The 13,070-nt window shown below is 39.5% G+C and overlaps 1 protein-coding gene across 23 annotated transcripts in view; it reads left to right on the forward strand.

Annotated features, from left to right (window-relative positions):
* Positions 1–12,967, forward strand: part of TTLL5 (tubulin tyrosine ligase like 5) — a 269,103-nt gene extending 256,136 nt beyond the window's left edge. For 13 of the 23 annotated variants that reach the window (XM_038545325.1, XM_038545309.1, XM_038545318.1 and 10 more), the window contains one exon: positions 11,875–12,563. Coding sequence is in view for 2 of the 23 variants with exons in the window: in XM_038545315.1 (XP_038401243.1) it covers positions 11,875–11,897 (23 nt within the window). In the remaining 21 variants the exon portion in view is untranslated. Of the gene's footprint in view, positions 1–11,874; positions 12,569–12,726 lie in introns of those variants that run through there. The other 10 variants (XM_038545323.1, XM_038545330.1, XM_038545328.1 and 7 more) reach the window with 4 other exon arrangements.
* Positions 12,968–13,070: the final 103 nt, after the last annotated feature.

Raw genomic sequence — 13,070 nt, forward strand, 5'->3', positions numbered from 1 at the left:
TTGTTTTCTTTGGGTAAATACCCAGTAGTGGAATTACTGGATCATATGGTAGTTCTATTTTTAATTTTTGAGGAACCTCCATACTGTTTTCCAGAGTGGCTGTACCAGTATGCATTCCCACCAACAGTGCACAGCGGTTTCTTTTTCTCCACATCCTTGTCAACACTTGTGTCTTTTGTTTTTGATTTTAGACATCCTGACAGGTATGAGGTGATAGCTCATTATAGTTTTGATTTGCATTTCCCTGATGGTAAGTGAGGTTAAGCATCTTTTCATGTGTCTGTTGGCCATCTGTATGTCTTCTTTAGAGAAATGTCTGCTTGTGTCTTCTGCGCATTTTTAATTGCATTATTTAGTTTTTTTCATGTTGCATTGTGTAAATTCTTTATACATTTTGGATGTTAACTTAACCCCTTGCCAGATTTATCATTTGCAAATATCTTCTCCCACTCGGTAGGTTGTCTTTAAAAAAAAAAAAAAAAGATTTTATTTATGAGAGAGGCAGAGACACAGGCAGAGGGAGAAGCAGGCTCCATACAGGGAGCCCGACGTGGGACTCGATCCAGGGTCTCCAGGATCACGCCCTGGGCAGAAGGCGGCGCCAAACCGCTAAGCCACCGGGGCTGCCCTGTAGGTTGTCTTTTTGTTTTAATTGTTTCCTTTGCTGTGCAGAAGCTTTTTATTTTGATGTAGTCCCAATAGTTTATTTTTGCTTTTGTTTCCCTTGCCATCTAGAAGAACCCTTCTATAGCCGGTGTTAGAGAAGCTACTGCCTGTGCTCTCTTCCAGGATTTTTATGGTTTCAGGTCTCACATTTAGATCTTTAATCCATTTTGGTTTGTTTTTGTGTATGATGTGAGAAAGTGGTTCGGTTTCATTCTTTTGCATGTAGCTGTCCAGTTTTTCCAACACCATTTGTTGAAGAGATTGGCTTTTTTTCCCCACGGTGTATTCTTGCCTCCTTTGTCATAGATTAACTAACCAAATAATCGTGGGTTTATTTCTGGGTTTTCTATTCTGTTCTGTTGATCTAAGTGTCTGTTTTAGTGCCAGTACCATACCATTTTGATTACTATAGCTTTGTAGTATTTCTTGAAATCTAGAATTGTGATACTCCAGTTTTGTTCTTCTTTTTCAACATTGCTGTGGCCATTCAAGGTCTTTTGTGGTTCCATACAAATTTTTTGTTTTGTTTTGTTTTAAGATTTATTTATGTATTCATTAGAGACAGAGAGAGAGGCAGAGACACAGGCAGAGGGAAAAGCAGGCTCCATGCAGGGGACCTGATGTGGGACTCGATCCAGATTCCAGGATCACACCCTGAACTTAAGGCAGACACCCAACTGCTGAGCCACCCAGGTGTCTCTCATATAAGTTTTAGAATTATTTGTCTTAGTTCTGTGAAAAATTTTATTGGCATTTTGATAGAGACTGCATTAAGTGTATAGATTGCTTTGGGTAGTTTGGACATTTTAACGATATTGGCTCTTCCAGTCCATGAGCATGGAATGTCTTTCCATTTCTTTGTGTCATCAATTTCTTTCATCAATGTGGTAAAGTTTACAGAGTACAGGTTTTTCACCTCTTGGGTTAAGTTTATTCTTAGAGGGCAGCCCGGATGGCTCAGCGGTTTAGCGCCACCTTCAGCCTAGGGCCTGATTCTGGAAACGGGATCGGGTCCCACATCGGGCTCCCTGCATGGAGCCTGCTTCTCCCTCTGCCTGTGTCTCTGCCTCTCTCTCTGTGTGTCTGTCATGAATGAATAAAATCTTTAAAAAAAAAAAGTTTATTCTTAGATATCTTATTATTTTTGGTACAGTTGTAAATGGGATTATTTTCTTAATTTTTCTTTCTGCTGCTTCATTATTTGTATATAGGATATGCATGGATTACTTTTAATATAACACAAATAGAAAGTTTTTAAAGAAACTTCATTGAAGAAATGAAATTTTAAGTTCCCACATAAAGCCTTTGAACTCATGCTATGTTCTCTCACGTGGTTGCCTGAGTTTTCCAGTTCTCTCTTCTTGTCGTTGCAGTTTGAAAACTCATGACAGCAGGAGCTGCTAGCCATTGAGCACCTGCCCTACCCCGAGTGCTGGGGTTTTTACATGGAATTTCTTCACTTAATCATCACAGCAATCACATGAGGATGTTTCTTCCTGCCTCATTTTTTAGCTGAGACTTGTATATTCCTTCCTCTGGTACTTTTTAGAAGATGGAGAGGACATAGTTCCAAGATAGATTTTTCTGCCAAATGCCTGACTAGCACTTTGCTTCACCAAAGACCAGAGTGACCTTTCTTCTGAGGGTTACATTGGTCAATTCTGCCCTTGAGTTTTTCTCTTCTGTTTGTGTTTCCTTTCTCTGGGCTTATTATTTTATTCACATTTAGAACTTCAGCTTCATTCTAATAATCCTGACATGAGAGTTTCCATCAGTGGTACCCAGAATCCATTAGAGTAACAAATCCCATCTCAGACACCTAAGAAAAAGGGTGCATCTGTTGACTCACATGATTAGAGAGAATTAGGAGGGCTCCAAGAGCTAAGTGTGGTAGGATCCTTCCTTTTCTCCATCCCTTTCTGCCTCATGTTCCTTCTTTCCATGTTTCTCCATTTCTTTTCACAACTCCATAAAAGTACCTCTTTCCTTCCTTCTATGATTTCTTCCATGTAGCAGATCAGATGGAGGCATATAGTTTGAGGAGCTCCAGCCTTATTCTTTCCAGCTTAATGACCACCTAGTTAAAAAAGTATTTCTATATTAGTATATAGAAACACTAAGCCCCCCAAGGAAGGGCTGTGATTGGCTTGGCTTAGATGTCATGACCAACTCTTATCGCAGTTGCTGTGGCCCTGGGGATAGGGACTTTGGCCAGGTCAGGATCACCTGCCAACTTTTGTGATCAAGAGAGAATGAGACTCTCTTAACTATAGAAAACAAACTGAAGGTTACCAGAGGGGAGATGGGTGGGGGGTGGGTGAAGTAGGTGAAGGGGATTAAGGAATGTACTTGTCTCAATGAGTGCTAGATAATATATGAAATCATTGAATCACTATATTGTACACCTGAAACTAATATAACACCGTGTGCCTACTATCCTGGAATTTAAAAGAAAAAAGAGGGTATGGTACTGACATTTGTAGTCTGGCCATAATCACCTGGTTGAAATAGAGCAAGTTGGGAGCACTTTTCCAAAGGAATTTAAAGGAGCTGAAACCACAAACAGATAGGAAGGGATGTTAGGAGACAAATACAGTAGATTTCCCCTACTTTCAACCCATAATTTCTTTGCAACTATGGAAATACAGAGTTAAATAAGACAATGTGTGCAATAAATACTTCATGTGATACCTACAGCTGAATAAAAGAGCAATATCTATTATTATTGACTATCTTTTTAAACTGCAGCAAAATATACTTAATGCAGAATTTACCACTTTCACCATTTTTAATGTACAGTTCAGTGGATTAAGTACACTCCTATTTTTCTGCAACCATCACTACCATCCATCTCTAGAAGTTTTTTTTTACAAAATAAAACTCTACCAATTCCCCATTCTCCTCCCCTCCACCTCCTGGCAACCACCATCCTCTTTTCTGTCTCTATGATTTTGACTATTCTAGGTATCACATATCAGTGGAATCATGTGGTATTTCTCTTTTTGTGACTAGCTTAGCGTCATGTCTTCAAGGATCAGCCATGTTGTGGCTGAATTTCCTTCCTATAAATGTCAGAATTTCCTTCCTATAAAGCTGAATAGTACTCTATTATATGTATATACCACATTTTATTTATTAATTCATCTGTCAATGGATACTTGATTTGCTTCCACCTTTTGACTATTGTGAGTAATGTTGCTGTGAATATAAGTATATATCTGGTTAAGTCTGCTTTCAGTTTTTGTAGATGTATATCTAGAAATAGAGTTACTGAATTGTATAGTAATTCTATTTTTAATTTTGTGGAGAACTGCTCTATTGTTTTCCATAGCATCTGCACCATTTTACATTGCTACCAACAGTGCCCAAGGGCTCCCTTTCTCCATATCTTTGCCAACACTTTTTCTTCCTCTTCCCCTTCTTCTTCTTCCTCTCGTTCCTCTTCCTCTTCCTCCTCCTCTTCTTTCTTCTTTCTTCTTTTTTGATAATAGCCATTCTAATGGGTGAAGTGTTGCTAAGTTCAAGTTAAACCCTGGTAACTAGGCTAATACGAGTGTCAATACAGAGCACCCAGTGTTATGGATGAGTGGGACAGACAACACTTAGTGTTTTAAAAGTCAAATTTGACATGATGGCTGAACATTAAACTCAGGAAAGTCTTCTCAAAGCCAGGGAGGAGTTCAAGTCAAATGCAGTCATCCATATAGAGTTACCTGTTAAAGCTATGGGTGGATAAATTCTCTGAGGGAAAGAATGTTAAAAAATGAGCAGCAGAGTCAAAGAAGAAAAAGGATACAGTGGAACTGCCCCGGGAAGCAGCCTCGAGAGGCACTGGATATTTCAGAATCTCAAGAGACCCACATAGTGGGGAGGAAGAGTCAAGAGAGTATCAATGATTGATGAACTAAGATGATATTTTTTAATTGCCTGTGATTGCAGTTTTGTTAAATTGAATCATTTTCATGTGAATACTACCCTTTTGAGTCCTTTATAATTTTCAGAATGCTTGCATATGGATTACCTTATTTAACTCTTAATCCATGAAATACATGAGTTATTATTACCATAATACAAGAAAGAAACTGAAACTCAGGGAGACTGAGGTTTTGCTAAAGTTATTGCTTGGTACCTCTCATTTTCCCAAGGTGATCAGTTTGCGTGAAGCTGAAGGCAGATGATGCCAAGGCAAAGTGGGCATCAGAGTAGATTCCCCTCAGACAAATCATCCCTAGCAGCTTGTCATCCCTAACACGGGCACTTTCACTCAGTACCTCTGGAAACAATATCTACTGGCCCCTCTGAGGTCTAAGGAGTCTGATTTCCTAGACTCTAGAACAGTAGTTTGTGAACTATGAGGTCATGACCCAACAGTGGGTCATTAAATCAATTAGTGGGTCATGACCAGGCTCACCAGGGCCAGTGGTGCATATGTCTTCCCAATGCTGTGAACTTTCAGGAACTTCATCATGTTGGTTACTGAACGTGGCTGTAGTGGAAATCAGCCAACACCACAAAGCTGGGGCCTTTGTTTGTTTCACCACAGAGAACCAGTTGTTAAACATTTACTAGCATACCATTGATCATAACCATCATTTCTTCCTCTTCCTTCCCACCCACCTGCAATGGAACAGAATAGAATAAAAAGAAAAAATAACGAGGGTCAATCTGTTAGTAAGAATTATTTTGTGAGGCTTCTGTTTAAGTCAACAATACATGAATATGAATATGTATGTATTCATAGAAGATGTATTTTTTTTTTACTAAAAATAAGCTTAAAAATCAATTTCTAGGGTCCCTTCATTTACCTTTCTCAAGTAATTGAAAGTGCTGTTCTGCTGCTCTTTCGGCAAAGAACCTCTAGTATCTAGCACCTTTTTTTAATGGATGCTATATCTAATAGTAGTGGGAGGAATGAGACTGAATTTGCATCAGGCTGGAAATTATTATTCTAGAATAGCAAAATCCCTCTGCATATCAGTTCTTTTGAACTCGGAGCTATATAAAAAATCTATTTTTTAGACCCCACCAAAGTGTTTTTCATTGAGTATGAATTTGTCCTATGCTCAGAAAACACTAATCATTATTATTAAATCCCAAAGATTAGAAGGCCAATAAATAGCAGAAATCAGATTTAAGCACACAGCCTTGTTTACTCTCTACCATTTTTCCTTATGAGAACTTACTGTAAAGAAAGTAAATCTTTTTAAGAAAGTAAACAAACTCTTTGTAAATCATTTTCCTTTTGATGATTTAGTGAATTGTTTTATAAATCCAGATTTTATATATACATCTATTTACATTATATACAAACATTTTATATATAAACATTTTATATATAAACATACGTATGAATATCCCAGATAGGCTTAAGTGGATTATGCTTCAAAACTAGATAATTCCATCTAGATAGATCATGGGATTAGATCTGAAGAACTTTGATTTAGATCAGCTTTGTAATTTTTAAATTTTCATAAAAGGGAAGTTATTAAATATCCTCATGCAAAAAAAAATAAAAACCTTCAACTCTGCAAACATGTTAAATGGTCTGCCCTTAACCATCAAAATGTTGTTATAAAAAGAAACATTTTTCACTGAGTGACATTTGAAAGTCATCCAGATAGATTTCTCTCTATTCCATAATGTAGTTCTATCTTGCCCATTTTATTGCTTTGTTGTAATAAAATGAAGCAGAATTAAGGGGAACATGGCTTTACAGGTTTATAGTTCTTGAGTTAAATATACCTCCAGAAATGAATTATAGGATGTTTTTCTTAGAAGAATTCAGCTTACTGTATATATGACTTCAGTTCTTTACAGTAGAATTGCTTCAAATAGTGTTTTGTTAAAACTATCCTACACTTAATTTGCAAGTAGACAGTAAATCTCTCCCATAGTTGGACACTTGATTCAGGCTACAATTAGCATCTAAGAGTTAAACCCAGTGCCTGTATTGTTCATAGAAATGGAGAAGGTTTTCTGGAAGGGCCTGAGCACTTGGGGTGCTGCTGTGGTCAGCCAGCTCGCTCCCTTGTCCCCTGTGGCCACACTCCAGAGCTACTCAGGCACTGCCTCTGTTCTGAAGAAACCCCTTGCAGCTGTGCCCGGCGCCTTCATGTCACCAGGCCAGGTTTCAGGAAATGGATCTGATGCTCTTGTGCCTATGTGGTTCATTCCTACATATTGGAGCTGTGCCCAGGAAGGTGAAGGGCCAGCAGGTTGGCCCTCGCTCCCCAGCTGTCCCTTTCTCCTAATGTCACTCAGGATATAAATAGTGATTCATTCACTCTCTTATCAAACCAGAACGCTGCCAGAAGATACTATCAGGGCCACTCTGATCAGCTGGAAAAGGCCTTAGGGACACGTCTAAGAGGCACAGTGTACAAAGCCTTTGCATTTAGATGATTTTAAACATTAAGTTTTTAATTTTATTTCTCCTATTCACTTCAGACCTGGAAGGGAGAAAAATAACTCCAGTTACATGTTCATGTTTTTTTGGGGTCTAGGCCTTCTTGAGTGGCAGGGAGGTCATAATGCATTCTCTGTTTTTTTCTGATCTGGAAAAGCCAAGAGTCAGATGATCTCATTGAAAATGTGCTTGTGCTTCCCTTTCCTCCAGACAGCTGATGGGTGGTAGGAGCACTGATCTGAAGCGTGGATTGCTGCGTATACCACCAGGCTGGGTGTTTACAGAAGCCAAGTTTGTATTGTTAGTTGGAAATCTTCTACTACCCATAGGGAGCACTACTACTGATCATTTACCACATCAGACAATCCAGTATTTACCAAGGAGCCCCATGTAAACATGTACATGGAAAAATGCTGGGAGCTCGGGTCATGTGAAGATTGGTAAAATGTGGTCTCTGCACTTAAAAGAGTGTATCCATGGGACATGAGCAACATGTTCAAGGCAAAGCCCCCCGACTGCCACCACCTGCCCTCGGAAAATATATAAGAAACAACGATTTGGGTATTTTGGGAAAGTGTGTCAACCATTCCTCTCAGGGAACATATTGCTCAAGGGGAGCATGGACATAATCTATTCCCTCAGCAGTTTTGCAGACTTCCCGACTTCTCGTGCACTTCCCCTGGGCAGATGTTGATTGCATTGTTGAAAATGTTTTTATTTGCTATGTTACAGTAGCACCAGCCAGTTATTTAATATTATGCTAATAGGAGAACAGTAGGCTGACAAATTGGGTTTGTTGAACTCTGATAGTTGCCAAACCAGTACAATGTATTTTACAGGTGCTTCAAGATTTCTAAGGGTAATTCTGATAATATTTTATGATTATGTTGCTTGTTGACTTTAAAACTACCCTAATAAGATATAATTTCATTTATTTGATAAATGCCAAGTGAGTGTATAAATAGTACGAGCCATGGGCATTTCAAAAAAAAGAAGAAAGAATTTCCAGGTCAGGACATCAAAGCAAAAAAGAAGATGGACAACTTCAGTAACTGGTTTTTCAAAATTCTACCAAAAAAGAGATCATAGCCACAGAGGCAGTAAGGGGAAAAATACAGTAACATTGTTATCCTGTCTATTGTTCCTGCCCTTATAACCCCAGAACTGCGTCAACAGGCAGGAGTGGAGATCCAAGCAGCTCTGGACCAGAATTATGGCAGGTGTCAGGGACAACAGGTGGAGCGCCTAATTGGAGACCCTTCACATAAAGATAGGACTCCAAAGGGCTGTATTCTCCATGTAAGGTCAACCAGAAATAAACCCTTCTTTCCCACTTTTATCTCTACCTCTTTTGGCACTGAAAGAAAATTGCCTGTCTTGAACCTTTGTGTGCTGATTGAGATGGAGTAGGGGACTCTCCCCTGATCATTTATTACCACAAATTGGTCCTTGCATAACCTTGGGCATGAATTCATATTCCCTAGGTACCCTGAAAAACCTCAAACTGAGAATTTAATCTAAGGCGATCCTAAGCTAATAGTGGCCCCAGGAGCCTAGTAGAATCAAATGTGTATTTTTCCTGGAAGTATGTTCCATCAACTCAAATCTCAAATAATTCTTAGAGATAAAGGTCTAAGAACTGTGACATCACAGTTTAAAATCACAAAACAAAGAAGCTTGGCACCATAAGTGAAAGTCAGCAAAATAACCGGTACCATATTAGACCCACAAAGACTAAGGTACTGAAATTACCAGACATACAATAAAGAATAAATTTTCTCATGTGTTCAGAGAAATTAAAGGAGGGAGTGAAAGTATGAATAAAATCAAGATTAAAATTATGACTAAGAGATTTGAAAAAGAACTATGTAGTACTTCAGAATTGCAAAGATACAGTAAAAAACAAATCAATAGAGGATTTAACTGAATGTTAGATCAAGCTGAAAAAATATTTAATTCAAGATATATTTAAAGATATTATGTGAACTGCAGGTCAGAAAGAAAAAGTGATGAAAAACCAAATGAGAAGGCCTGATAGATATTTAAATAGTTCTGGAAAGAAAAAATGAGACAAGGACAGTATTTGAAGGGATAATGGGAAAACAAAATATTCCCAAACTAATGGAAGATACACCAGCTATAGTGAATCACAAGAAATCCACATCTAGACACTTCACACAGAAACTTTGCAATACTAAAGTCAAAAGATGTTAAATTTAAGCACCTAGAGGCAAAGGAAGGCTTTCCAAAGGAATGCCAGTTTGATCAACAATGTACTTCCCAACAGCAATAGTGGAAGCCAAACTACAATGTGATGTTGCCACCGATGAAAAAAAATTAATAGGCAGAAATGTATTTTAAGCAAAAATGTCTTTCAAGGATGATGATGGAATAAAGGTGTTTTCCAACATGTAAAACCCAGACTAAGTTGGCATCAGTACACCTTCACAAAGGGAAAGATTCTAAAGCATATATCTCAAACAGAGGAAGGTGTGATACCAGGAAACAGTCTGAGATGCAAACACTGAATCATGAGCAAAGAATGTATAAAAACATAATAATAAAGTAATAATGTTCTTGTGGAGTTAAAAAAGAGGGAGATAGGGACACCGAGGTGGCTCAGCGGTTGAGCCTCTGCTTTGGCTTAGGGTATGATCCTGGAGTCCCGAGATTGAGTCCCACATCGGGCTCCCTGCATGGGTCCTGCTTCTCCCTCTGCCTGTGTCTTTGCCTCTCTCTCTCTGTGTGTCTCTCATGAATAAATAATTTTTTTAAAAAAGAGGGAGATAAAAATATGCAACACCAACATCATGTCAATCAAGGCAGAGGGTATGATCAGAGTCAAGGAATCTCACTTAATCTTGTACAGTGAAAAGGTGAAGATAATGATTAATTTCAGCTTTACATAGCATATACAAATGCAAAAATAAATAGTGTAGCAACTAAAAGAATAGAAATTATAAAACTTGAAGGAGGAAAAGGAAACAAGAGTTTGGACAAATAGAAAGCACAGCTTTTAAGGGCGCCCAGGGGGCTCAGTCGGTTAAGCGTCTGACTCTTGGTTTCAGCTCAGGTCGTGATCTCGAGTCCCCACTCAGTGGGGAATCTGCTTGAAGATTCTTTCCCTGTGCCCCTCTAAAATAAATACATCTTTAAAGGGAAAACACAACTGAAGACTGGAAATAAAAATATATATATTTGTAATTACAAAAATGTGAGTGGACTGATGTACCAGTTAAAGTGAGTCATTCAGTCAAGTACTTAGCACAAAAGACCAAATATTGCATGATTCCACTCATATGAAAGTCTAGAATAGGCAAATTCTCTAGAGACAGAAAATCGATTAGTGCTTGCCTAGGGGTGGAGGACAAGATGTGGGAGGGTGATGGCTAAGGGTTTTGGGGTTTCATCTTTCAGTGAAAATGTTGTAGAATTGATTGTGGTGTGGTGTATGCACAACTCCAAATATACTACTAGCCACTGGATTATACACATTAAATGGTACAGTATGTGGCTTATATCTCAATAAAGTTTTGTGTTTTTTTTAAATCAATAAACAGTAAACTCAGTAAGAAAATAAGCAAAGGCCTTGTCCATGCATTTCACAGAAGAAAAACATGTATGCATAATAGATACTTGAAAAGAGGCTCAACCCCATTCCTAACTGGGAAAAGGCTAATTAAAACCACAGTAGGGTGCAGCCTGGGTGGCTCGGCGGTTTGGCCCTGCCTTCAGCCCAGGGCCTGGTCCTGGAGACCCGGGATCGAGTCCCATGTCGGGCTCCCTGCATGGAGCCTGCTTCTCCCTCCTCCTGTGTCTCTGCCTCTCTGTCTCTCAGTTTCTCATGAGCAAATAAATAAAATCTTTAAAAAAAATAAAATAAAAAATAAAACCACAGTAGGACACCGTTGTACAATCAGGACTAGCAAATATTTTAAACTCAGGCAATACCCCTTCTCCACATGTAGGGGAGGTAGAGACACAGGGGAAGCTCATCCACTGCCCTGGGGGTGGGGGGAATTGGTACAACTGCTTTGGAATGTAAAATGGCATTATTTTTAGAGAGCTGAAGATGCAAGTGGCCATGACCCAGCAGTTACAGGCCTAAGTATATAACTGAAGAAGTTCTCCCAGTTGTGTGCTGAGAATCACGTATAATAATAGTTAGAGCAGCACTGTAAAATCAAAAACCACAAAATTGTAAAAACAAAACATAATATTTAGAGTTAGGAATGTACGTAGTAAATAAACCTATTTTTTAAAAGTGAACAAGGGAAAGATAAACACACAATTCAGGACAGTGGAAAGGGGAAGGCAGTGGGAGGGCCTCACAGGGGACACAGGGTAACCATAACGTCCTGGTTTTAACCCCGGGTGGTGGGATATAGGTGTACATTGTGGGGATGGGGACGGGTACAGGCAGAGTGTATTCTGACAACAGAATACAACAAAGATCTAGACAAACTCAGAAGCATACACAGCGGTTTTTCCATGGAGTTCGACTCTGAATGCTAATAATGCTGAGCTTCAGTTTCTAGAAGAGGCTAACCTATTCAGCATTTTATACTTAAGAAGCAAAAAAGATAAAATGTTCTCAAAGAAAAAAGAAACTTGAGTACCCAAAAAAGCAGCAGCTTCAGAACGGGAGCGTGTTAGAAAGGTTTCCAGCAAAAGTGGTTAGCTTCATTTACTTGGCCACAACTTCTTTAGTCTTCAGTAACACTAACTAAACCAGACGTTGCTGTAAGTAAAACCCCACACTCTCATTTAGGTCACTTAGTGGTTGGTTCTCTCTTTTCCAGATCCTGCTCACACTAAAAGATGAACCACAGTAGCACAGAGGAAGAACCTATTTGCCCTCCTGCTCCTGCCGGGGTGTGACCGAGGCTGAAGCATCTACCAGGGCTGCAAGGGGTCCACGGTATTTTTTTTTTCTTTTTCTTTTTCTTTTCCTTTTTTTTTTTTTTTTTGCTGCCTTGGTCCCCAGAACCTTCAAGCAACAGTGGCTGTAGATTGTTGCCAGTCAGCCAATCCAGACTTTTGCTGAGACGCCAGGAAAACATATCAGCTGGGTTTTGATTGAACTTGGCAGTGGAGACATTGAACCGATGCATTATATACCCTATCAGAGCACACATGTATCTTTTATCCCCTCCCCTAACCTGCTTAGGTCTTCTGTGTCCCTCTCCTGCTACCACACAGAGATGATATAAAAGAGGCTCTTTGGCTATTTGCATTTTGCTTCCTCTTCTTTTCCAGGTTGCAGTATTAAGCTTGACTTCCTTACAAGCCTAAAATCCCAACATTATCCACGAAAGTTGTTCTCTCCTTTTCCGAGGATTTGGGGGGTAGACGGGGGATGTGGGAAGCATACATCACAAGTCTCCCAGAGAGTAGAGGAAAGTTGGTGTGCCGCTGACCACATGAGCCATGGTAAAGGCACCCTTTGGAATTACTGATTTCTAAAATTAATAAAGTGATTCTATTTTTATTTTTCTTTTTTTCCATTTGCTAATTTCCCACCAATCAGTATTCACAAACAAGCCTGAAATGGGACCAACTTCTCGTTTTCTTTCATTGCTGGGCAATTTTTTAAACTCTGTTTTAGAAATGTGAACTACAAAGAGATGTTTTATTCTTCCATTTGGTTTCAGCAGATGGTGGGTCCAGGCTGTTCCCCACAGGCAGCTCCTGTACCTGGGAAGCTCGTATGTGCACATGTCTCCATTATCAGCCCGCAGCAGACAGGTCCTCTAGTGGCATGTGGATCTGCATCCTTAAACAGTTCATCAGAATGAGGCGACATACCCCCGATGGCTTTCCACTTGACCTCTGCTCCCTTGTCTCCTCACCTTTCCCTGGTCCTCTCTCTGGCTTCTACTGGAGAAAAGGTTGAAAGGCAGGCTGCAGAGCCACTGAAGGATTGACCGCTGCCCTGAGGAGTTACTGGGTGAGGACCCAGAGTCTGGGGTTTCTACACCAGGGTGCTCTAAACTCA

Source organism: Canis lupus, chromosome 8 (genome assembly GCF_011100685.1).
Source record: "Canis lupus familiaris isolate Mischka breed German Shepherd chromosome 8, alternate assembly UU_Cfam_GSD_1.0, whole genome shotgun sequence".
NCBI lineage: Eukaryota > Metazoa > Chordata > Mammalia > Carnivora > Canidae > Canis > Canis lupus.